The 27,334-nt window shown below is 40.9% G+C and overlaps 1 protein-coding gene across 5 annotated transcripts in view; it reads left to right on the forward strand.

Moving 5' to 3' along the window:
• ERC2 (ELKS/RAB6-interacting/CAST family member 2) overlaps positions 1-27,334 on the forward strand; it is a 1,374,577-nt gene that overhangs the window by 515,919 nt on the left and 831,324 nt on the right. For all 5 annotated transcript variants that reach the window (XM_077452044.1, XM_077452047.1, XM_077452045.1 and 2 more), the window contains one exon: positions 4,859-5,052. In XM_077452044.1, the coding sequence (XP_077308170.1) occupies positions 4,859-5,052 (194 nt within the window). The remainder of the gene's footprint in view (positions 1-4,858; positions 5,053-27,334) is intronic.

Here is a 27,334-nt window from a genome sequence, read left to right on the forward strand (position 1 = left end):
GGCAGGCATCCCAATACTTTTGGTAATATAGTGTATATCTATAAAGTGTTGATAATACCCAAAGCAACAAATCAGATTCCAGCTGCAATATTTGTAACTGTCATTTTTGACAAATCCATATTTAAAACATAACTCCACTAAGCATCAATTGTATCTGACCTTGGTGCACAAAACTGCCCTGGCAAAGTTCTAGGAAATGAACACAGTCTTCTTAAAAAAAAGCCTCCTGCTGTTAATGGGACTCTATGCCCTTAAGGCATACGCTCACACAAACAGTTGGGGTGGGGAGCAGTAAAAACAGAGGGTTGACCTGTGTTTTTACAGATCCCCTTCCCCAACCGCCCACCTACACTATGACATTGCTACAGCTTCAGTCTTTTCACATTGCTGTAACCGTAACCGATGCTTTGCTTTACGGTGCTGTAATTTGAGTCAGCGTGTCAAGTTTGACAAGTGGTATTGCTTGCCAAAAACTTTACAGTTGAAGTCAACACAATCACACCCCAAACACATGGTATGTGGTTTTTGGCATGATATTGCAGTGTAAAATCCCTCTTAGGATTGAGGGAAAAAAGTCAGACATTCAGGAGGTAGAAATATTGCCTGTTGAACCCCTGAAGACTGGCTCTAAACTACCTCTGAAAAACGGATCCATCACGGATCACTTTTTAGGGGGGTAGTTGAGCCTGCCTCCCCAGTGTGAAAAAGGCCTTGGTAATTTGGAACATGTGGGGAAAAAAAGACCTTTGTGGCCAATCATCTTTCTTTGCATGTCATAGCTGAGTGGATCTCAACCAAAATACTTAGTTATCAGAATACAGTTTTTTATGATGGTGAATACTCCTATAGTGTAGCATGTATAGGTAAATGTAGTAAGCAAATGACACCTAACTCCATTCCTGCCCTCAGCCCATCTAGATGTCGGAGGTTTCCCCATAGACGTCTACAGACCTGCCAGAAATGTAGGTGTAGACCAAGAAGTTGTGTTTTTCCTTCATTGGATCATTTGGACAGTGGAAATAAGGTGTACATACTGCTCTCTTCTTCTTAAGCTGCCCACAGATGGATCAAAATTCGATCAGTTCAACAGTGACAGACACATTTCTGGCCATTCCCATTCCACAAGACTGCAGAAGAACTTTTGTTGATCAGTGGCTGCTGCAGCTGATCAGTGTATTCTGATCATTGAGGAGTTGCGGTTTCAGAATACAATGGTACAGTAGGGAGGACTCCCCCATTCACCTCGCATGTGTGAATGGGGGAGTCCTCGAAAAACAAGGCATTTATGGCCAGTATAGATATTGGTTGCAAAGGGCAGCATCTTTGTTGTTTCTTTATTCTCTTTTCATAGTTAAATTGACCCCTTTGTGTCCCGTATTGCAATAATTCTCAGTTTAGCCTAGCTGTGTATGATGCCATTTTTGACTTACTCATATTTAAGTATTAATGATTTAAATGAATAAAAACTAATGATAAGTCATGATCAACATAAATAAATAACACATTTTGAGAATTTCTGCTTTTGAATGTATATTTCTTTTTTTTAACTGCAAAGAATTCAAACCTTCTGACGGCTGTTTTGGTATTTTTTTTTGTTCCTCGTTTTGCTTTAGTTTGTTTATTTTGCTGTGCATGTTGTTTATGGGACTTTTAGATTAGTCATCGCTTGCTGTTGCCTTGTTTCCTTCTCTTTGCTTGCTCTTTTTGAAGACACCTGTGGGGCGTAATGAGAAGCAGGGGGTATCATTGCTATGTGGTTATGTGAGTACTTATACAACTTATATTATATTGTCTCTGTGCGTGACTAATGTCCGTCTTTTACATCATCACTGAGACAATTGAGTCTGTTTTATGCATGAGATGTCTTTTTTGTGTGATGTTTTATATTGTTATATGTACTATATTGTTTATGTGTGAGGAAAGAAAGTTAAGTGTTTTTTATGCATGGGTTGATATTAGGCAATTATGTATTAAAAAATATATTCCCCATTTAATAACTGTCCCCTTTGATAGATTGGGAGCTTTGTGATAGGGGAGACACATGCTTAGAATTAGGCAGCAGCATTACATCAAATACATTACGGTAGTTTGCAGCTCAACCCAACCCTTTATAATGCAAATATTATTTTGTCAAGCCTATCAGTTGTAAATAACAGTGGACAGGTGTAGGCAGTTACAATATCTTACATTAAAATTTGAACATATCTAATTGGATATCTGAGCCACCTAACTGAATAAAATTGGCCATACGTGAATATATTTCATTTGTTCACCTTTGTTCAGCTTCAGGCAAAACAAAAAAATAATCTAAGCCCTTGTACACATGGTCGGAAATTCTGACAGAAAATGTCGGATCGGACCGTGTTGTCGGATAATCCGACCATGTGTGGGCTCCATCGGACTTTTTCCATGTTTTTCCGAATGTCCGATCAACAAAGTTTGAGAGCTGGATATAAAATTTTCCGACAACATGATCCAATAAGACTTTGTCTGATCGTTTGTAGAGAATTTCCGATCGGACAAAGTGCCACGCATGCTCAGATCAAATTACCAGACCAAAGCTATTGGCTACTAGCCTGAACGTAGTCCCGTCATAACGTACAAACATCGTCATGTTCTGAACGATCGGATTTTCCAACAACTTTGTCCGACCGTGTGTATGCAACACCAGTTTTGGACAAAATCCGTCTGAAAAAATCTGTCGGATTTTGTTGTCGGAATGTCCGACCGTGTGTACAAGGGCTAACACATTCCTCCATCCATGCTAAACAGTGCGGATGGATGAATTTTCCCTGCCTATGCTGTTATGACAGCCACAAATGCAAAAAAGTGGCTGGAGCTGATTGATTGCGCTTACTATTCCACCAACAATGTTCTGTCTGGTTCCCTTTATTTTCTGATTGAAGTTTGTTGGCCAGATGGTGCCGCCAGGACCACTCTGGATCAAATTCTGCCCTGTTTAAAAGGAAACAGGTTAATTTTGACCAGTGTATGGCCACAAGGAACTTTGAAGGTTTCATTATTTTGCTTATCAGTCTTAAAATTTAAGATTTTTCAGAAATGTAGTGAAAGATAAGGATACACTGTAATGCTCCCTAAAGACATTTGTTATATAATCATTAAAATCAGATCATTGAAAATGGAGCCCATCATGTAGTAGTAGTTGATCTAATTTCATGAAAATTCAGCAAAATTCTGTCCTGCTACCCTGTGTATAAAGTGCCACAACAAGAGCTATTACACTAAACTCTTATGTGGCCAGATAGCAGAATTCCTTAAAACACAGTGAGCTTGTACAGGAACCTCTAAAGGGGTTGTTAACACTTCTATACTTTGAGGATGTTGATATCTGCTTAGAGATATTTTAAGCATCTTAAGATGGTCATAGATGGATGAAGTTTAGGCCAGTTCAGCAGGGAGCAGCTGAATTTCAATCCACCTATGACCATTCCTGTCCATGAGATCATTAGATCGACTTTTCACGAGCTGGCTTGTTGGAAAATATTACCTGCAGTTTTAATCAGTGTATTCTGACAGCGGAGGAGACCCAGCTGTCAGAAAACAATAGCACAGCAGGGAAAATTCCTCTACCCACCTTGATTTTTGGAATGGTGAAATACATTCAGTTTTTTTGATCTGCCCACTGGCTGATCAAAACAAAACTGACCCGTGTATGGCCAACTTTATTGATATCGGCCTTTCTCAACTCTTTTTTTATCCTGGAGGAACCCATGAAATATTTCTCAGGTCTCAAGAAGCCCCTACTAAAATGTATTTTACCTCCAGTTTCCAATACATTAGCATGATCACTAAACTGTAGAACATTTTAACTATAAGAATAAATAATATGACGTATCTAGCATATTTTACACCCTGGATAGATCATTTTTTATATACTTCTGCTTTGCACATTTTTTTCTTTCTTTAACAAGAAGAATATTGAGAAATATTTAAAAGCATTACAATCCCAGAGAAAACAATTAGAAGGTATAAGCAGTGGCACAAAGTTATGTATCCAACCGATTGTACAAATCTGCAATAACCCTGGTACATTAGACAGCAACCATATTTACGCAGAAGCAATGGTAACTCCATGCACTATAGCAGGGGTCTCCAAACTTCCTAAACAAAGGGCCAGTTTACTGTTGTTCAGACCTTAGTGGTTTGGACTGTGGTCAATGTGAGTTGAAAATGTCCAGGCTTCAATAGGAGGAATAGTGACCCATATTTAGTTTTAGGGGAGGAGTAGTGTCCCATCGTTGGTATCAGTGGGAGGAAAAGTGCCCCAAGGGCTGGATAAAGTCAAGCAGAGGGCCACATCTGGTCACAGTTTGGATACCACTGCACTATAAAAATAGCCTGTTCATAAATAAATCCATCGGGGACAGTCCTGGGGGGTCCAGCCAAGGGGTCCTTCGTTTTTTGAATTTCCTTGAGCATCCCCTGTGTTTATACATATGGCATTCCAGCTTTAAGTAATAATTTTGAAATTAAATGAATAATAATTTGGTCAGTGTTGGTAATAGATAAATTCACTCACTGCTCAAGGAACCCCTAGGAGCCTCAACCAGAACTCTAGGGTTCCATGCAACCTAGGCTAAGAAGGTCTGGCTTAAGTTATGGTGAATACATTCAGACATATAAATAGATGTCTATAGCAGAAAATTCAATCGTAACTCCTTGTACATGGTATCTGGGCCAAGCAGCTCCCCTTTAGGAAATTATCATATTGTTAAAAATAGTTCATTGACCTAAGCGATAAAGTTAAAAATGAAAAGCTTTCCTCACACTGTTCATTCATTGTGTTTACAAATTCATGACTTGTGGGCGAAAGCTGATTTTTCTATGTACTTTCCAGGCCCATGAAGCAGAAGAGGAGGCCAGGATGAACCCAGAGCTCAGTGACAGGGTCAAGCAGCTGGACACAGAGGTGTCTTACTACAGGGAGGAGTGCGGCAAAGCACAGGCGGAGGTTGACAGGCTACTGCAGATACTAAAAGAGGTTGAAAACGAAAAGAATGATAAGGACAAGCAAATAGCTGAGCTTGAAAGGTAATGTGTTCTTCCATTGTTTCCTGAATGCTGAATGACAGCCGTTGGTTGTTTATGTCCCTGGGGAGACTTATGGCAACTGATAGTGCACACAGGATCCAGCACCTAAAGATATTTCTAATAGAGATCATTTTCCAAATCTGCAAATTTACAACCTGCAAATTTGTATATTTGTATCATTGGATGCTGTAGACTGGCTGTCTCGAGGGAAATAACAGTGATGAGCCACTGCTAAGTCATCAGCTATGCTGTGCACTTTTAAGTTGCCATGTCCATCTCCTACATTTTAATCCAGTTTATCATTTAAAAAAATTATATATTGTTGTCAAGATAATTGACAATTCTATTTTTAATTCCATAAAACCTAGTTTGTATTATTCTTATTTTTTTCCTATATTTATATTGGTACAGTTGTTAACTCCATAAATACCTTCATTGCTTAATACCATTGGCCATATGCCTTAGTCTTTACAATAACCTGCAGACTGCTCTGGCTGGTGGAAGAGAGAGGCGTTTATTCTGTTTCAAGTATTCAATGTCTGCATTTCTTTTTTGTCCCCTGAAGATAATACTTCTGCTCAGTTTTCACGTGGAAGTATGGAAATTCCCTAAGTGGTGAGAAGTTCAGGTCAATGGGAAGTACAGCGCTAATACTGTCCCAGAAGGTGTACCGGGTGTGATTTTAGCACTTTAGGATATGATGTGCGAGCAGAGTAAACTTGGCTAACCCCTGCTTTCTAATCTCAACACGTTGTTCAAACTTCAACAAATAGCGTGATGCATTTTGATAGCTCCTAACCTTATGTGTGATACAGTATCACTGCTTACAAGGGACTATTAAAACAGAACACATTTTCAAATCCTTGTGTTTTGTGATAAAAAACAGGGTTTGTTTTTCAAATGTATTTTTTTTTTTTTTACATTTTCAGCTGTATTTCGAAATATTGTGTCCAATGCTTTGTTAACAGTTATCATTTTCTCATCTATATCATTTTTTAGTATGCTGATGAGACAAACCTGCTAATATTTTGTTTTTTTACAAATGGATCCAGCTTTGTCCAATGTAAGTATGTATATCTCCTACCTAAGGAACTGAACTGTTGTGGAATCTGACAATCACTGTAGTAGTTACTGCTACTGCAGTGATTGCCATTATCTTTCAGGTCCTGTGCTGAACAGCTAGTCCACTGCATACTGACCACAGGGAGTTGCTTGCTCTGTACCATCACCGTTCACAAAACACTATTTTTTTTCAATTAATGGTGGAGAGGCAGGGGGGTGGCTTCACAATCTCTACTTCGTTCACTCAGAAAATGCCTTGTTTTTATTTAAAAAAAAATACAAGTTGGAATATTAGTGGACTTTGGGGTTGCTGGCGGGCTCTGGAAGATAGCCAGCAGTACTACACTGATTGCCATGATTTTCCAAGTACTGTGTTGAACAGCTGCTTCACTGCATACTGACCAGGGGGAGTTGCTAGCTCTGCACCATCACTATTCACAAAACGCTATGTATTTTTTCATTGAATATAAGATGTTTTCTGATTGGACAAGGTGGAAAAGAAGGCCAGTGGCATCACAATCTCTATCTCGTCCAATCAGAAAATGCCCAGTTTTCATTAAAAATGTTGGCGCTGCCAATCGAGCAACCCCGTGTGGAAGTACCAACGACTACAGTGATTGTCAGCTTCATACCCTTCAGGTATGAGATATGCATGCTTACATTGGTCTTAAGTATACAATCAAGGTCAACTTTAAATTACCTTTAGAATATGAATGGACTTTGGGGCTGCTGTTGGTCTCTGGAATATATATATGTATTAATTCAAGAACATTGAGGTGCCTACATTCAAATGTCCACATTCATTTTTTTTTCCAGAAGAGGGGACCGTTTTTTTAATTGCCGTGTGTGCCCCTATTGAAAATAGACCTTCACTTCCTGCCATAGTAACAACATTGTCACAGGACAGGAAGTAAAATAAAATCCCTCCAACAGGACAAAAGGAAAAAAAAAAACGTCATAGGACTTATATACTGTTCATACTCTACCCAAAGCTAAAAAATGTCTAGAGGTACACTAAAAGGGGATTTCCATACTTAGATTTAACAGTAAAGCTTTGTTTAGAACCTCTTTGTGTAGACAGAAAGGTTTGTAAAGCAGACAACTGTTTATAGAATGTTTATTTCATATGCTATTGAATGACTAGTAGGTAAGTGTGTCTGTCTAATGTATCCCTGTTTGTCTTTCTATTTTTGGGGGATTTTTCAGTTATGGGTGAGTACATTGATTGCTGTCTTTTTCTGGTAATTGCTCGCATGGGAAATCACTGTACAGATACTGAATGCAAAAAAGCATGATGCCATTTCTATTGTCATCTGACAACTGTGATACAGATTACTTTGTGCATTTTTATCCTCAAACTAACATTGAAATTTTCATTATCACATTATAACTCTGAGCATTTAAAAAAAAAATGGCCATATTAATCCCCACGTATGATTAACCTTCAGTCCAGTTTAGCCAACTTATGGAAACCCAACTCACTTTTGCTAAGTCCTGCCCTTTCTCGAAATGAGCAAATAGCATTGTTTTTGACACATATATCTTGCCTGCATTTGTAATGGGCCATGTAAAGTAAAATTTTAGAAAAAAAATTGGCTTAAGCATTCACAACCTATTAAATTCTCTCTTTTGGTTCCTAATCTGGCGATGATACATATAAAAGAGAGTTGGGCTGGTTGCTATATTTAATGTAGACAGCACAATGCATAACATTTTTTTAGTATTAACGTACAGTATACCTACCTACACTGCACAGGTTATCCATTGACTCCATTATAAATTCAGCCTCATTCATGTTAATACCTGAAGCTAATTTAAGTGTGCCTCCCTTGATGTGCACACCCTTTAATTTATTTGTGATCTCATGGCACAAAGCAATACTTTCATTACTCATTTTTCTTAGCCAGATGTTATGCTGGTTCTATGCAATGGTGGAATGCAAGGCATTTTTGGAGCTTGGGAATGCTTCTTTAAGTTTCCTTTTTCAAGATGCATGTAGGGTGACACATACAGCTGGTCTATGGTTAAAGGTATCTAAGAAGTGGTGCTCTTCACATGGTCCACATTTATGAAAGTGTCTTACATGAGAACTGTCTGCATAGCCCAAAGCCCCTAATATATTCGTATGGGATGTAACTGCTCACATCTAACTGATGGCAGTGAGCAACACAATCTAGGCATTATCTGGCCTTGTGGATCAAGGTGTTACTGCAAAAAAGTCTTAATATTGCGTCACGACCATATATGTTTTCATTTGATTATATAATCTCACATATATTTTCCACCAATTATGCATTCCAAGGCCCTGCATTAATATTCCCTTTCATGTATATTTAGTCAGTACATTGTTGTTGGTGAAACCAAAGGTGGTTTTACAGTCATATTGTAATTAGCATGGCCTGCTGTAGTCAGCGTCCGACTTTAAGATTCCATCTGTCCTTTTTCAGGGCTGGTATGAATCTGGCAACTGTGAGGAAATACAGATGATTCTTAAAGGTTCAATCCACCCATAAATATTTTAGTTACAGGTGGAGATTGTTGGGGGTCAGCCCCTGGATTTTCATTAGAATAGTATGTTGGGTACACACTGCTCAAAAGGCAGCCTGCGACATCCCAGACTGCTGAGGAGAACCTGGGTGCCAGCTTGGTTCGAAGACTACTGAGTACATCACAGGAAGAAAAGGTGGTGGCACATCCAAGAACGAAAGCAATTCCTTTATTTATTATGCTTTAAAAGGTACATTGAGATACACTCATAGCTCACAGCCAATCATTAGACATGTTTCACACTGCTGTGCTTACTTATTACCTATTGCAACTACCCATTTATGATCACAAATCGTCAGGTGAGATCAATCAATGCGATAGTAATACACCCCCAGGATTGATGGTCTCATAATGGACCGCAGCTGGATAGGTTGAGAAAACTTGTGCTGCGTATCGCTATCTCATTGATTGATCTCACCTGTCGATTTGTGGGTACTTGCACTGAGGGCAATCAGTAATGAGTAAGCACAGGAGTGTGAAATGTACCTACTGATCAGCTGTGAACTACAGTATCTCACAAAAGTGGGTACACCCCTTACATTTTTGTAAATATTTTATTATATCTTTTTCTGTGAAAACATTGCAGAAATTACACTTTTCTACAATGTAAAGTAGTGAATGTACAGCTTGTATAGCAGTGCAAATTTGCTGTCCCCTCAAAATAATTCAACACACAGCCATTAATGTCTAAACCGCTGGCAACAAAAGTGAGTACACCCCTAAGTGAAAATATCCAAATTGGGGCCAAAGTGTCAATATTTTGTGTGACCACCATTATTTACCAGCACTGCCTTAACCTTCTTGGGCATGAAGTTCACCAGAGCTTCACAGGTTGCCACTGGAGTCTTCTTCCACTCTTCCATGACAACATCACGGAGCTGGTGGATGTTAGAGACAGGACATATTTCCAGTAATCCATGTCCTTAGTCTGCTTGTCTTCAGCAAACTGTTTGCAGGCTTTCTTGTGCATCATCTTTAGAAGAGGCTTCCTTTTGGGATGACAGCTATGCAGACTAATTTGATGCAGCGTGCGGCGTATGGTCTGAGCACTGACAGGCTGACCCCCCACCCCTTCAACTTCTGCAGCAGTGCTGGCAGCACTCATAAGTCTATTTTCCAAAGACAACCTATGGATATGACGCTAAGCATGTGCACTCAACTTCTTTGGTTGGCCATGGCGAGGCCTGTTCTGAGTGGACCTGTCCTGTTAAATTGCAGTATGGTCTTGGCCATCATGCTGCAGCTCAGTTTCAGGGTCTTGGCAATCTTCTTATAGCCTAGGACATCTTTATGTAGAACAATTATTTTTTTCAGATCCTCAGAGAGTTCTTTGCAATGAGATGCCATGTTGAACTTCCAGTGACCAGTATGAGAGAGTGAGAGCGATAACCCCAAATTTAACACACCTGCTCCCCATTCACACCTGAGACCTTGTAACACTAACGAGTCACATGACACTGGGGAGGGAAAATGGCTAATTGGGCCCAATTAGGACATTTTCACTTAGGGGCATACTCACTTTTGTTGCAAGCGGTTTAGACATTAATGGCTGTGTGTTGAGTTATTTTGAGGGGAGGGCAAATTTTCACTGTTATACAAGCTGTACACTCACTACTTTACATTGTAACAAAGTGTAATTTCTTCAGTGTTGTCACTTGAAAAGGTATAATAAAATATTTACAAAAATGCGAGGGGTGTACTCACTTTTGGGAGATACTGTATGTGTATGTCTCAATGTACCTTTTAAAGGATATTCAATAAAAGAATTGCTTTTATTCTTGGATGTGCAGCCACCTTTTCTTCCTGCCCTGGATTTTCATGTGTAGGAAACTCTGGCAGTGAGATTTCTCTTGCCATTATTCCCAACTTTGTTCCTGACCACCCAAGTGTCTCCTCCTGGTACTTTCTTAATAATACTGTATATAGTATATAAAAATCCTACAAGGAGAGTGCTACCTCTCATAATAGCTACAATAGGTGTGCAGACACAGGGACTCGACAGCAAAAATCTGACCAATAGAGTCCTTGTGAAATATAAAAGATTGTCAGCTGGTTTTACTTTACAGCATCAAGATACATTTTTGGGTGGACTGACCCTTTAATAGTGACTCCTTGATCCTCAAGGTAAAGGTAGCATGTTCATAACAGCCAATTATATATCCCCTTTCCTCTTCCCAATGTAATATAGAAGAGCTAAAAAAAAGTGGTTGCTTTTGCCACCAGACTATGATCATTCTCATCACACTTTGATAAATGAGGTATAAAGTTCTTATTTGATGTACTCTTAGGGTATGTGCACACAGACAGCGTTTATGTACGTTTTTCATCCAATTTTAGTTCTTTTGCTTCTAATAGCAGGGGTGAAATCAGTGTGCTATTAAAGCTGTGACAAATCTGGCACCGCTCTATGCTCCATTCATTTCCATTTTTTCACGTCAGGGTCAGTTAAAACTGATGAAAAACGCAGAGTCCGTTTCCATTCTGTTTTCATTACATTTTAAATCCATTTTGATCTATTTTTTTTGTTAATATTGTCCTGTGATTAGTGAAAGGGAAATTACAAAAAGGGCTGAAATGGAAAGAAGATTCGATGAAACCGCAGGCATGATTTCAAAGCTGATTAAAGAAAGATTAAAGAAAAGTAAATGTGAATCATTGAGGACTGAAACATGGGAACTGCCATCCCTGAAGTATTGGCACAGGGAATGTCATTTTGACCCCAACCTTACTGTCTAGTGAGGCCTGTAATAGGTATACAGGATAGAATTTAGACTTCACAGTCTTGGAGCCCAAAGCTTTAAAACCCAACCATAGCTTTAGTTGTAGTTTTGGACAGAGTGGCGAAGGGTTAAAAACATTTTTAAACGTTGTCTGTGCTTCTCAGGTCCCCATTGAAGGGATTTCCTCTCACTTTTTATTCTGTTTGACATGAATCGCCTGGACAGGAAGTGAAAGCAAATATCCCTTATAACTTGTACACACGGTCGGACATTCCGACAACAAAATCCATCGGATTTTTTCCAGTGGATTCTGTGCCAAACTTGTCTTGCATACACAGTCGGACAAATTTTATGGAAAATCCGATCACTCGGAACGTGGTGACGTTCACTGCGTACGACGGGACTACGTAGAGGCTAGTGGCCAATAGCTTTGGTCTCGTAATTTAATCTGAGCATGCGTGGCACTTTGTCCGTCGGACATCTCTACAAATGATCGGAAAAAGTCAGATCGGATTTTGTTGTCAGAAAATGTTAGATCCAGCTCTCAAACTTTTTCTGTTTGGATTTCTGACGGAAAAAGTCACTTGATCGGATTTTCCGACAACATAATCCGATCGGACCTTTTCCGTTGGAAAATCTGACCGTGTGTACAGGGCATAAAGGTGACTTAGAAAGTAGTTAAATTCTGATGGTTGTTCTAAAAGAATTCCGGGCATGGTATATTTTCCCATAGTTACATTGGTCCAGCTTGCACCAATGTAACTATGTATATTCCATACCTGTGGGATCCCTCTAGAAGCTGGAAATCACTGAAGTAGACACCACTGCACCTCTCCACTCTGTCCTATCAAAGAATGCTTTGCATTTATTCAGGAAATGCAGAGCATTCTCTGATAGGTACACGTGCTAAGCAGCTGGCCTACTGTATTCACAAAGAGTTGGACAGCTGCTCTGCATGGGACCCGGAAGCAAGTGGAGATCACTGGATCACTGTGTCTTTTTCAGTAATTTCCAGGTTCCAGGGGCAGTGGCCAGGTATGGTATATTCATAGTTACATTGGTCCAAGCTGGACCAATATAACTGTGTAAAAATATAGCATACCAAGAATTAATCTTTAACCCTCTTTATCTAAAATGACAGGTCCTATGTTTCAGTTCTCAACAGTTAACACTGCAAAAGCTTGTGTTTTCATATAGTCTTTATTTTTATTAAATATATTTCATATTTATTTTTATAACTGATTGAAAGTGTTTGTATGCACATACCATCGATCAGGCTACCCAAGGACTCATCTTAGTAGAAGTGGATATACATCTCCGCAGCAGATTTGACCATCCACTGGGATGGCCAGATCTGACAAATATGGGTGGTTTAGCTGGTGTGGACCACCCATATTGTTTGAAGGCACTAGAATCAGATGTTTGAGCAACACAAGCATGCAATGTTTCAGCTCTCTGACTATTTTCAAACTCTATCCGTGTGTTAACATCTGTTCAGATCTTTTGGCTTCAAAAAGTCAAAGGCCATCTATAGGTGACAGATTATAGGCAAAGAAAATGTATTCCTCTACCAATTATCTGCATGTGTATGACCCCTTTACACCATCATCATTGGTAATATACTGACATGTGGTGACTACTGCTGTAAAGTTGGTTTTCAGAAACTTTCCTATTAACAAAAACAATTGTGTGTTCTTGTTCCAATCTTGTTGGAGCCTCATTAATTCCATGGTCAAAAAGAACACTTTTAATCTAGGAGCTATAACAGGCATTATCTGTCTTCTGAAGGAAACATTTTTCTAGGCAGTAGAACAAAGATGACCCCAAGTTTCACTATCTCAGTGTTGTATGGAAAGTAAAATGAAGAATGGTTTGCTATAGAAAACAAATTTTTTTTCTCAGACACTTCAGTAGGTTAAAAGTAATTCAGAAGCTTCAAGTTGATTATTATTATTATTATTATTACTATTCAGGATTTATATAGTGCCAACAGTTTGTGCAGCACTTTACAACATGAGCGAAGACAGTACAGTTACAATATAATTCAATGGGGAGGAATCAGAGGGCCCTCCTCATTAGAGCTTACAATCTAAAAGGGAGGGTCAAGTGATACAAAAGGTGATTACTGTGGGGAATGAGCTGATGGAGAAAATAAGAGTACAGTTAGGTGGAGGCAGGATAAGCTTCTCTAAAGAGATGGGTTTTCAGGGTTTGCCTAAAAGTAGACAGAGTAGGAGATAGTCGGGCAGTTTGGGGTAGGGAGCTCCATAGGGTGGGAGAAGCTCAGGAGAGGTCTTGTAGGCAGGCATGGGAGGGGGTGACACAGGAGCTAGAGAGCAGGAGGTCTTGGGAGGAATGAAGAGAACTATTTGGTTGGTATTATGAAACACAGTTGGTGAAGTAGCTAGGGGTCAAGTTGTGGGTGGCTTTGTAAGTTGTTAGTATTTTGAATTTAATTTGTTGGGTGAGAGGAAGCCAGTGGAGGGGTTGGCAGAGGGGAGTAGCAAACACTGAGCGGTTGGTAAGATGGATGAGTCTGGCATGATGGTGTCATTGGTTAGGAAGGGGTTGTATTTTGGAAATATTACTTTGTTTGAGGCGGTAAGCTTTGGACAGATTTATACACTAAGCAGCTACTTGTTGCAACAGTTGACCACTGAAAAAAAATCTTATTTATTGTATTAAACATGTGTGTGTGTGTCTGTATGTATGTGTATATATATATATATATATATATATAAAATATATATTGTATGTTTATTGTTGTACCTGCTAAAGGATTTGTTATTTTGTGCATCCAGTTTTGTGATCCAGCCATCCCTGCCAGACCAGCATGTTAAATGCTAGTTTGAGCAAAAAGGAGAGGCAATGCAGTTTAGGTGATTTCTGTGCCCAGTCTGTCCACTCCTCTGTGAGCATGTTGCCTATCAGTACATATGCACGGTCGCAGAGCCTGATTGGCTACTAGTGCACACTGTCCTTTTCTGGTCCAACTGCTGCTGTATTGGGGATTATGGGAGGGTGATGTCAAGGTGAATTCAGGAGAATACACAAGCTGTAATTCATTTTTTTTTTCTCTTCACCTGTCTGGGGTTCAGCTTTGAAATGGACTTTCAGCTGAAGTTTTGGCTAGAGAATAACTTGTAAAAGTTGTTATTGGTGTCTGAACCATACCAGTCTCTTCTTTATTTGTCACCAAAGAACAAGAATAGAGATGTAATCTCCAATGAGAGGCACTAGTTCTGGTGGCATCCAGAAATTTTTATTGATTTATACCAGTGGTTCTCAACCTGGGGGTCAAATGACGATTTGCCAGCGGTCACCGAATCCTGGGCTGTTCCTGAAGCCCATTCCGGCTCATTCCTCTCAGGTAGCAAAGCTCAGCTGGGAGTGTGTCTGTGCATGCTCAGTACGAACAGGAAGCTGCATTCCCCGGGTCTGTGGAAACTCCACAGCCTGTGATGATAGAGGAGGGGGGAGGAGTTCCTGAGTGGGGAGCGCTGTACTAGGAAGTGTCCACACTGCCATGACTGAAACCAGTAAGGAAAGAGTTACCGTGCCAAGAGGACGGAGACAGCCCGCTGATTGGACAGTGTGGCAGATCATTGGCCATGCAGGTACATAGAGTGCCCTGCACTTGTCCACATACACCTGGATTATCTGTGGACATTCCATCCCCCCCCCCTCTGTTATCGACACCCTTCGGCCCGTACCTACAAGGACTAAAAGCTAACCAATGTGGGCGCCACCCCCCTTATTAATGCCCGGTGTGAGTACCGTGAGGGGTAAGCGGGCAGGTGGGTGGTTGGGCAGATGACCCCGACTGGAACAACCCATGAATCATCGACAGTCAGTATGCGTCACCCCTCCTCCAGACCTCCAGAGACAGACCAGCTGACTTCTCTGTCCCCCTTTACCCTCTTCAAAGGGCAGTACTGATGAGAAATAGCCAACAAGACCCCTCTGACAAACCCCTTGGAACTCCCTGAGCAATGGAGGCATGCTGTGAGCAGGCGGCCAGTCCCCTCCTCCAGCCCATGCATAATAAGTGCATAATAAGTGGCATCCGATGCAGACCCCCCCGTTGATGACCTCTGTCCACCCTACCAGAATCTCGAGCATCGGGAAATACAACCAATAACAGTCCCTGCAATGGACCATGCTGCCGCTCTGCTGGAACGAAAACCGTAAGTGACGCAAATGCCCTGTGAACCCAGAAATTACGTTGCTGTATACGAATACGAGCCAATGCAGGATCAGAGGAGGGATATATATGCCCCTCAGACTACTACTGCGGCCAGCCTTCTTACATATATAAAATTATAAATACATTTTCTCTTTTTTATAAGTGATTGCATGACCCCTGTTCTCAGTCAAGGAGGCAGAGAAACATCAGTACACTGATCTTCCCAGTTATTAGCTGTCAAGTAGGGTATGTCAGAACAAGTCTGACCATTGGAGTGCAGGCAGGCTGTGCTCCCAATGAAAATGTAAAGAAGGAAAACTGATCATACTGGAGTGGATGTGCTTCCATGCCTGGTATGGTTAGTTTGGAATAAGAAAAAATGGGGACTGGCAGGATCACCAGATATTTCACAAGAAGGAAGCAATGCAAAAAGCAGTAATGGGGAACCCACTCCCAACCCCCCCTCATCCGCAGTTTTTTGCTGTCCGTGTCGGCACTTACCCCATCATGGCGGGTGGCAGGCAGCAGGCCGCGTGGTGCAGTGACTCTGTGCCCTCTCCTGCACGGCAGCTTCCAGCTCCTCCTCCTAGATGTCCAATAGTATTACCTGTCCTTTCAGCCAATCTGATGACCAGTGTCAAAACCCGCTTCCTGGTCGGCTGGGAGGAGGATCAGTGTTACAACAGCAAATATTCAATTGCTGTTGTAACACAGCTGGGTGGGATCGAAAAGCGCACTCTCTAAAACCTGAACCCACCCTATTTTGAAGCCTATTAGAGCCTCTGGCTCTAGTTTGGTACTTAAAAAAAAACAGCCCCTGCATTGGAATCCATGTGTCGATGTCCTGACAGGGGCCGGACGCATGGATTGGGGGCCACTGATGGATGGGGGGGGGGCATGTGCCCTTAATGGACGGGCCGCTCCTGGCAAAGAGAACAGGATCATTTTGAATACAAGCACATGATAACACAGACACATATCAGGATAATAAAATATTGGCTTACCATACACTTTAAGGTCATTCAACAGAACACAGACTGTGCCCAATGAATTCAACTTTCATAAATGAAGTACTTTGTATATATATGTGGATTCTGTATACAGGTGGATACGGCAAAATCATCCATCTTTTGTGCAATTAAAGCGTGCAGCGTGCTCCCTGCCATGTACTTTTAATGTAAATATTTAGCTTTGCATTTGCTTTATTACGGGAATCAGCTTTGACAGCACATTGTTCTTGACACATTTTACGAGAGAAGAATTACCCTGGAACGTGTAAGCCAGCTATTTATAGTTTTGGAGCCCATTGTGGGCAATTCTAGTCTACCTGGGAATAATTAATAGCATCTAATGTGTAAGATGTGCAATCTGCCATTACATTCGCTTTGAACTGGAACTATTAAACAGGATACCAGTCTACACTGTACAACTCTCACATTTGTTTTTGTCCTTTTGTATTTAAAGTCACATCAAAGTTGTGTTTATGTGCAGAAAGCATTCTTGGTCTGATTAAACACCTCTCCTGACAGCAATCTGGAAGAGAGATGGATAAGCTTATTTATCGCGTCTGTACATGGAACTGTGTAGTGATTGCAGACGTCTTAAGGGATTGTTGTGCAATACTTCCATTATAAACCATCTATAAATTTACAAAATCTGTCATATTTACGCTTGTTTCCTCTCTGTACAAATATTCACATCATGAGAACACCTTTGATGTATTGTTGAAGAAGTTAGAATAGGACGATTGTGTAGATTGCCCATGCACATTCTGTGTATGAAGGCTAATTCTAATTACCCAAACAATTCCTAAATAAAAGAAATTATTTTTAATTTGCTGTGTATTTTACATTGAAGTTAGAAATTTCACATGGCTTTAGCTTCAATAGAGACTAAATTGTTTGTGATTTATTGATGTCTATAGTGAATTCTTCGTGCTTAGATCTTAATGAGGTTTACATTACTATTGTCTAAGCCCTTGTACACACGGAAAATGTCCGATCGGACAGTGTTGTCGGATAATCCGATCATATGTGGGCTTCATCGGAATTTTTCCGTCGGAATGTCTGACCAACAAGGTTTGAGAACTGGATATAAAATTTTCCCACAACATGATCCGATAGGACTTTGTCCGATCGTTTGTAGAGAATTCCGATCGGACAAAGTGCCACGCATGCTCAGATCAAATTCCTAGACCAAAGCTATTGGCTACTAGCCTGAACGTAGTCCAGTCGTAACTAAATAACGTCATTGCGTTACGAACCATCGGATTTTCCGACAACTTTGTCTGACCGTGTGTATGCAACACCAGTTCCGACCAATTTTGTTGTCGGAATGTCCGACCGTGTGTACAAGGGCTTAAAGTGTCTATGAAGCCAAGATCAAAATGCTAATATATTACAGCTTTCTAGTCCTAAAGCTGGCCATAGATAGATTGAAATGTGTCCTGTTTAGCAGCAACTGGCTACATTTCAATGCATGTGTTCGACAGAAGTTGATGTGACGACTAATTTCTTTTCAACAGTCTTGTTGGAAAAATGTTCTCGATCAGAGGCTGTCTCCGCTGATTAGTGTATTCTGTCAGCAGAGAATCCCGCTATTATTATTATTATTCAAGTTTTATATAGCACCAACAGTTTGCGCAGTGCTCTACAACATGAGGGCAGACATTACAGCTACATTACAATTTGGTACAAGAGGAATCAGAGGGCCCGGCTCGTTAGAGCTTACACTCTAAAAAGGGTCAATTGATACAAAAGGTAATAGCTTTGGGAGATGAGCTGATGGAGGAAGTAAAACAGTGTTAGTTAGAAGCAGGATAAGCTTCTTTGAAGAGAATGGTTTTCAGGGATCGCCTAAAGATGGATAGATTAGGGGACAGTCGGACAGATTTGGGTAGGGAGTTCCAAAGGATGGGAGAAGCTCTGGAGAAATCCTGGAAATCTGGAGAAATCCCGCTATCAGAATAAGCTCAACAAAAATAAACGTTCCCTCTATAGCCAGCTTTTATATGATGACTGCATTTTTTTCATGTTTCTGTCTCTTTGTTTTCACCTCGCAAACAATTACAGCAGTTGGCAAATGGCGCGTACACACAATCGGAAATTCGGCCAGCAAAAGACCGATGAGAACTTTTTGTTGGAAAATGCGACCATGTGTATGCTCCGTCGGACTTTTGCTGGCCGAATTCAAGCCAGCAAAAGATTGAGAGCAGGTTCTCTATTTTTCGGTTGGAAAAAGTTCCGATCGTCTGTGGCAATTCCGATGCGCAAAATTCCGACACATGCTCGGAAACAATTTGACGCATGCTCGGAAGCATTGAACTTCATTTTTGTGGCTCATTGTAGTGTTGTACATCACTGCGTTCTTGGCGGTCGGAATTTGGTGTGACCGTGTGTAGGTAATTCCGACGCGCAAAATTCCTACACATGCTTGGAAACAATTTGAAGCATTGAACTTCATTTTCTTGGCTCGTCGTAGTGTTGTACGTCACCGAGAACTTTTGTGTGACCGTGTGTATGCAAGCCAAGCTTGAGTGGAATTCTGTCGGAAAAACCATCCAAGTTTTTTCTGATGGAAATTCTGCTCATGTGTACGGTGCAAAAGAGTACATGAATCAGCTCACTGGATTTGTGGTAGAATTTTTTACATTTTTTTTTTTCAAAAATAATTTTTAATGTAATGGTTAAAATGTAAATTCAGGTAGTCTTATGATCCAGGTTACCCATACTGCCATAAAGCTGTGGACAGTGAAGGAACATAGCTCTTCCCTTCTGTGCATATTCATAGTGTTAACAGAGACTAAAGCCTAGCACACACGATGAGATTAACAGACGAATGATTGTCCATTTTCTTCTTGCATGCTAGTCTCCATATGGAAAATGAAGAGGTTACTAAAGTACGAAAATTCTCGTACAACAGAATAAAAATTCGGAAGAAAATGTAATGTACTGTATTGTATCTGTATTGTATTTTCGGATGAAAATTATACCAATTAAATGAAAATTGTATGATATGGTATCGTATGAGAAAAAATTTCACGTTTGTTCCTTCGGATAATTTTGAACGAAAGCTGTGTATTAACGAGCGGATTAACACACAATCGCCTTTCACAAGTGGTATTTTTTTGTATGATTTTCTGATCGTTTGTACGAGTCTTAACACCCATAGGGAGATGACTGAAAAAAATACAGATTCCCCCATCCACACAAGCAAAGTGGATAGAGGAATCCTCTCCGCTGTGCTTATGTTTTCTGACAACAAGGACTTTCTTTGCTTTCAGAATACACTCATCAGCGCTGAAACCAATTGGCTACATCCTCTGAATGAAAAGTTTCCAACATTCCCGTTCGACAGAATTCAATTGTCCTATTGACTTCTGACAAGCAGCAACTGCCATAAATGGACTGAAATTCATTGGGTCCTTGCTGAACTGGCTGAATTTCAATTCATCTATGGCAAGCTTAAGTGATTCCTGGTGTCGATCATTACTCTTCTAGCGTAGCACCGGTAACAGCGGCGGGAGGCGGCGGGAGGGGGGTCGTCCCCTCCCGCTCCTCAGGCATAACAGCCGAGCGGCTTTTAGCCGCATCGGTTGTTATGCCTGGATAGCCAATCGCCTGCTGAAAATGATGCAGGTGCGGGCATCATCCCGGTATACCCCCCGGAAGCCGAGTACGCACATCTACGTACGCTCGGCGGGAAGGGGTTAAATAAAGTGTATACTTTGTTTTAAGATGGCCCACTGTGCTTTGCCCTTTTAGTTATCCTGCTTGACAATAACAAGTCCAGATTACACATGTAATTTTTACCAATGCCAGAACCAACCATTGTCTTTCCTACTCTACTATTTCATAGCATTATTTTTATGTGATGTGATCTTTTCAATTTTATTGTCTTTAGAGCCCCAAAACAGAGGTGAACTGTTATGCCGCGTATACAGGACCAGTTTTTCTGTCAGAATAAACTCTGGTGGTCTTTCCGACGGAATTCTGCTGAAACGGACTTGCCTACACACGATCACACCAAAGTCCGTTTGTTTAGAACACGATGACGTACGACAGGACTAGAAAAAGGACGTTCAATAGCCAGTAGCTGCCATTGCGTCGTTTTTGGACAGACAGACAAACGGTTTTCCCGATAAGAATTGATTCCTTCGGAAAGATTTAAAACATGTTCTATTTCTAGGTCCGTCAGAATTTTTGAAAAAAAAAGTCAGATGAAGCCCAAACACGATCGGAATATCTGATGAAATGATTCCGTCAGACCTTTTCTGCCGCAAAGTCCAGTCATGTGTGCGCGGCATAACGGCTTCAGTCCCTAAAAGTGTATTGATGCTTTGATCCCCCAACATATAAACACTCTAAGCACTTCTGCTAAGAAAGCTCCATTGCTCATTTCAGAAGCAATCATATCATGATAATTTGCCAGTCATTCCATAGTAGCACTGTTTGTTTTAGATTTTAAATGGAAGAATTGCACTAAGTTTTCAGAGCGTACTTAGCTATGTATGGATAAACTCTCTCATCGGATCTCTGCAGTAGTTATAACTGGGAATATTCCCAGTACAGGGGATTATCCATGAATGTCCAATGTTATATTCAACTTATTCTTCTGTTTGCATTCAGTAATCGCTAGTGATAAGATAATTCAATGAAAAGCTTGCTTGATTACTTCAAATCATTAAACACTGCTATCACTGTGACCCTGGGAAGGCTTATATGAATAATTACTGCCAATTCCTGTAGGTGAATGAGTTTTTAAATGGACAACAAATGTATCCCATCTCTTGAAGACCTGGTTGACAGATTGTAGTAGACATTTCTGTATGATGTAAGTATGGGGCTCCCAGGCCTCCCACTCACAGGGGCCATGGAGCAAGACAAATAGTGGGTTCTTAATGAATTTGATTTATTTATATACTGATAAGATGCATTTATCTCTCGTTTTTTTTTTTAACTATTTTTTTTTTTTGAATATGCCTAAACTGAAGTTACATTTCCCTGTCCAGAAGCAATTTTTTGTTTTTACTCGTAAGTGTGATATACTTAAACGAGGTGTAATCTCAAAAGTAAGTTTTAATATTTTTAAATCTGCAGCTTTAAATAAAAAAAATAATACCTGGTCCTTATTAAGACATCTTCCGTAATGCCGCGTACACACGACAGGACTTAAGTCCGGCAGACTTTCGACGGAGTTCTGACGGAGTTCTGACAGAGTTCTGATGGACTTTCCGAATGAACGGACTTGGCCACACACAATCACACCAAAGTCCGACGGATTCGAACGTGATGACGTATGATTGGACTAGAATAAGGAAGTTCATAGCCAGTAGCCAATAGCTGCCCTAGCGTCGGTTTTAGTCCGTCAGACTAGCACACACACAAGCGGATTTCTGGGTCCGGCAGAGTTCTGGCGGAAAAATTTGAAGCATGTTCCATTTCTAAAGTCTGTCAGACTTTTGCGAATCAAAAGTCCGTTGCAGCCCACACACGATCGAATAGTCTGCCAGAATCATTCCGTCAGACTTTTGATGTTGAAAAGTCCGGTCTAGTGTACGGGACATTAGGCTGGATTCACACCTATGCAGTTTGAGTGCTTTTTGTATTTTGCAGATTTGCACTACAGAATGTGTTCCATAGGAAACCATATTAACCACTTCAGCCCCGGACCAATTAACAGCCTAAGGACCAGAGGTCTTTTTACAATTTCGCACTGCACTGCTTTAACTGGTAATTGCGCGGTCATGCAATGTTGTACCCAAATGAAAATTTTTCTTCCCACAAATAGAGCTTTCTTTTGGTGGTATTTGATTGCCTCTGCGATTTTTATTTTTTGCGATATAAATGGAAAAAGACTGAAAATTTTGAGAAAAAAATATATTTTCTACTTTTTGTTATAAGAAAAATCGAATAAACTCAATTTTAGTCATACATTTAGGGCAAAATGTATTCAGCCACATGTCTTTAGTAAAGAAAATGTCAATAAGCGTATATTTTTTGGTTTGCGCAAAAGTTATAGCGTCTACAAACTAGAGTACATTTTCTGGAATTTACACAGCTTTTAATTTATGACTGCCTATCTCATTTCTTGAGGTGCTAAAATGGCAGGGCAGTACAAACCCCCCCCCCCAAATGAGCCCATTTTGGAAAGTAGACACCCCAAGGAAATTTCTGAGAGGCATGTTGAGCCCATTGAATATTTTTTTTTTGTCCCAAGTGATTGAATAATGACACAAAAAAAAAAAATAGTTTACAAAAAGTTGTCACTAAATGATATATTGCTCACACATGCCATAGTTATATGTGGAATTGCACCCCAAAATATATTCTGCTGCTTCTCCTGAGTACGGGGATACCACATATGTGGGACTTTTTGGGAGTCTAGCCGTGTACGGCACCCCGAAAACCAATCACTGCCTTCAGGATTTCTAAGGGTGCAAATTTTTGATTTCACTCCTCACTACCTATCACAGTTTTGAAGGCCATAAAATGCCAAAATAACACAAAACCCCCCCAAATGACCCCATTTTGGAAAGTAGACACCCCAAGCTATTTACTGAGAGGCATGTTGAGTCCATGAAATATTTTATATTTTGCCACAAGTTGCAGGAATATAAATTTTTTTTTTTTTGCACAACGTTGTCACTAAATGATATATTGCTCACACATGCTATGGGCATAAGTCAAATTACACCCCACAATAAATTCTGCTGCTTCTCCTGAGTATGGGGATACCACATGTGGGGGACTTTTTGGGAGCCTAGCCACGTACTGGACCCCGAAAACCAAGCACTGCCTTCCGGATTTAAATATAAAACGCTACCAAAAAAAACTGTTAGCGATCGCAGGGATCAGGCCTGACTCTGCGATCGCTGTAGTTATGTGTTTAGTGTTTTGTAAGTGACAGTGATCGATCGATACTGCACTTGGGTGGGCTGGGCGGAGGGGCAAAACGCAGGTGCTAGCAGGTATCTGGGCTGATCCCGCTAACAATGCGTTTTTTTGGAACCCTAAACTGCTGGGGACGCTAGTATAGATCTGATCAGATCAGATATTGATCTGTTCAGATTCTATACCACTACGGGAGGTGTATGCTTTGCACGTGGGTGTTAGCGGTACTGGCACTAACCTAGCGGTGCCTGGGGCGACGCAGACCCTGACCCTAAAACCTAATTGATATCACCCGCCGGGTGATCAGGGGGTTAAACCTTTATTGGGTAATAAATGGTGGGTGCCCTGATGCTATAAAAAGCAAACTAACTAACCAGAGTCACCCGTAACACTTATACGGTGATCACTGGTGAAAGGGTTAACTAGGGGCAATCAGGGGGTTTACATTTTTATTAGGTAGTATATGGGGGTCCCTGGCGCTATATAAAAACCTGGCGGTGAACCTAAAAAAATAACTAGCTACCTAGCGACACTAGCGACACTAATGCAGCGATCAGAAAAATGATCGCTTAGTGACACTGGCAAAAGGGGGTGAAAGGGTTAATTAGGGGCAATCAGGGGGTTAAAACCATTATTGGGTAGTATATCGGGGTATATATAAAAACCTGGCGGTGAACCTAAAAAAATAACTAGCTACCTAGAGACACTAATGCAGTGATCAGAAAAATGATCGCTTAGTGACACTGGCAAAAGGGGGTGAAAGGGTTAACTCTAAGGGCAATCAGGGGGTTAAACTTTATTGGGGGGTGGTAGGGGGCTACACTGGACCTAACACTAACTGCCCTGACACTTTTTACTTTTACAACTGACACTGAATGCAGTGATCAGTAAATAAATGTTCACTGCAATCAGTGACACTGTGACTGGGGGGGGACATCGGGGGGCGATCGTGCTGGTGATTGGGGGGGGGTTTGTGTGCCTGTGTTTTAGTTAGTGTCAGTGTAGCGTTTGGTGCAGACTTACTGTGTCCTCTCCTCGTAGTCCGGTCAATAAGACCGCCCCGAGGAGAATGACATCACTTCCTCCCTGCCTGTGTATACAATACACAGTGGGAGGAAGCTTCTCATTCGCCAGGAGCGATCGAGAGGGGATAGCCAGAAACCAACGGCCATCCCCTCATCCCGGATCGCTCCTGAAGCGAACCGGACTGCCGCATCCAGCGGGAGGGGGTCCGATCGGACCCCCCACCCGCTGGAAGGCAAGCACGTACATGTAGATGCTTGTGCCTGTACATGCCATTGTGAAGACGTACAATGGCATGCGGCGGTCGTTAAGTGGTTAAATGGACTGTAGTGCAAACCTGCAAAATGCAAAAAGCACTAATAATGCATAGGTGTGAATCCAACCTTATAGAGTGGCAATGTTCTACTCCCTGTCTTCCAATTGTGTTCCTGCATTGTCACCTTGTCAAAAATGCATTTGATGGAGACTACAAGGAACAATGCACTATAAGGCTGGATTCACACCTATGCATTTTTAATGCTTTTTGCATTTTGCAGATTTGCTCTATAGAACGTGTTCCATTGGAAACCATGTTAAATGGACTGTAGTGCAAATCTACAAAATGCAAAAAGCACTAAAACAACATAGGTGTGAATCCAGCCTAAAGGCATGGTCCAGCTTCCGAGCATGCATCGAATTGTTTCCGAGCATGCGGAGGAATTTTGCACGTTGGAATTTGTACAGACGATCGGAATTTCCAATCTGAACTTTTTCCAACCGAAAAATTGAGAACCTGCTCTCAATCTTTTGCTGCCCGAAATTCTGCCAGAAAAAGTCCTATGGAGCATATACGCGATCGCATTTTCCGACCAAAAGCTCTGCTTGCGGAATTTCCGATCCTGTGTACGGGGCATTAGAAACGCCATGCACTGTAGTGATCACTAGATTGCATGTAGACAGGATGTGACCCAAAAGCAACTGCAAGAGATCCACAGCACTTGTAACAAAAGCTGAAAGAAGGTTTAACCACTTCAGTCCTGGAAGACTTTACCCCCTTCCTGACCAGAGCACTTTTTACAATTTGGCACTGTGTTGCTTTAACTGACAATCGTGTGGTCATGCAATGCTTTACCCAAACAAAATTTGCAACCTTTTTTTCCCCCACAAATAGAGCTTTCTTTTGGTGCTCTTTGATCATCTCTGCGGTTTTTATTTTTTGCACTATAAACAAAAAAAAGGGCATCAATTTTGAAAAAAAATACAATATTTTTTACTTTTTGCTTTAATTTCCCCAAATAAAAAAACCCAAAAAAAAACAAACAAATTTCTTCATCAGTTTAGGCCAATATGTATTCTTCTACATATTTTTGGTAAACAAAAATGCAATAGGCGTATATTGATTGGTTTGTGCAAAAGTTATAGCACCAGCAAACAATGGGAAAGGTTTAAGTCATTTTTATAGCATTTTTATTATTTATTTATTTTTACTAGTAATGGCGATGATTTGCGATTTTTAGTGGTATTGTGACGGACAGATCGGACACTTTTGACACTTTTGTTAAATGTGTATTCTAACTGTATGGGGATAGGACTGAGTAAGAGAGGAGACACATCTCTACTAGGAACAAACGACATGTCACCTCTCCTCTGACAGCACAGGATTTGTGTGTTTACACACACAAATCCTCATGCTGGTGCTCGTGCACACGATCACGCGTGGCTGGTGGCATTCACAACTGCCGTCCACACCCATCGGGTCCCCCCGCCTTATGAGGGTTTGCCCAGGAGAGCCATTCTGCCGCAGTATATCTGTGTGAGCCAGTCGGGAACCGGTTAATCAACTATGTTATGGTAAAAAAGGGCAATTGCTTTTGGCACAGTGGGGTTGATTTACTAAAACTGGAGAGTGCAAAATCTGGTGCAGCTGTGAATGGTATCAGCTTCTAACGTCAGCTTGTTCAATTAAGCGTTGACAATAAAATCTGGAAGCTGATTGGTTTCTATGCAGATCTGCACCAGATTTTGCATTCTATGGTTTTAGTAAATCTACCCCACTACTTTAGCAGGCTAAATATCATTCTGTTGGGGTTTATATCTACTTTGTTCTCTCCTTTACACCAGTTTGCATGCTAAAATTGGCCATTTTGTGTGTAGGCTGGTGTCCATGGTGCAACAGCGATAAGGGATTGTGATTGCATTTTTATAGCACAGGGCACTATTTATGTTTTCTTTTTTCATTTAATCAAATGTTACAAAACGATGCTGTGTGGTGAGATGTGCTGACATGATATGAGTTGCAAAAAAAATGCAGTATACATTTTTAATCAACACTCTTTAACCTACCTCAATGCAGCATTGTTTTGTGAATAGGGTACTTCGAAATCAGTACACATGCTGTGAACAGTCCCCTAACTGGATTATGGTCCCAAAAAGAGAAGAAAACCCTTATGCTCAATGAAGTAGCAATTCAATTCCTATAATTTTCAGAAATATGTCTACATACTAGAGATCAGCAGCTAATATTTTTTTATTGGCAAATTCATTTCTCCTGAGATCCAGCCCCGTGTCCCCTCTTTGCCGCAAGGCTGCGGACATTTCAATGTTTCACCCACAGCATCGGTGACGTGACCACTCAGGAGACATTATAGAGTTGATTTTATAAAACTGGAGAGTGCAAAATTTGGGAGTAGCTGGTAACTGTTGCTTTGTCCCTTGTCAAAAAGCTTGCCAGGACTCTCAAGCCTGCCCCCCAGTCCCTTCAAATTACTGCAGTAGATGGCACTATCCTTTACTTTGGACCCATCTGCTCTCAAACCATGCTCGACAAGATGTTTGTTGGTGTGCTGCACCATTAAGGCCTTCTCCTTCCACAT

This window comes from Lithobates pipiens, unplaced genomic scaffold, assembly GCF_037356315.1.
Source record: "Lithobates pipiens isolate NorthernLeopardFrog02 unplaced genomic scaffold, aLitPip1_a1.2 Scaffold_23, whole genome shotgun sequence".
Taxonomy (NCBI): domain Eukaryota; kingdom Metazoa; phylum Chordata; class Amphibia; order Anura; family Ranidae; genus Lithobates; species Lithobates pipiens.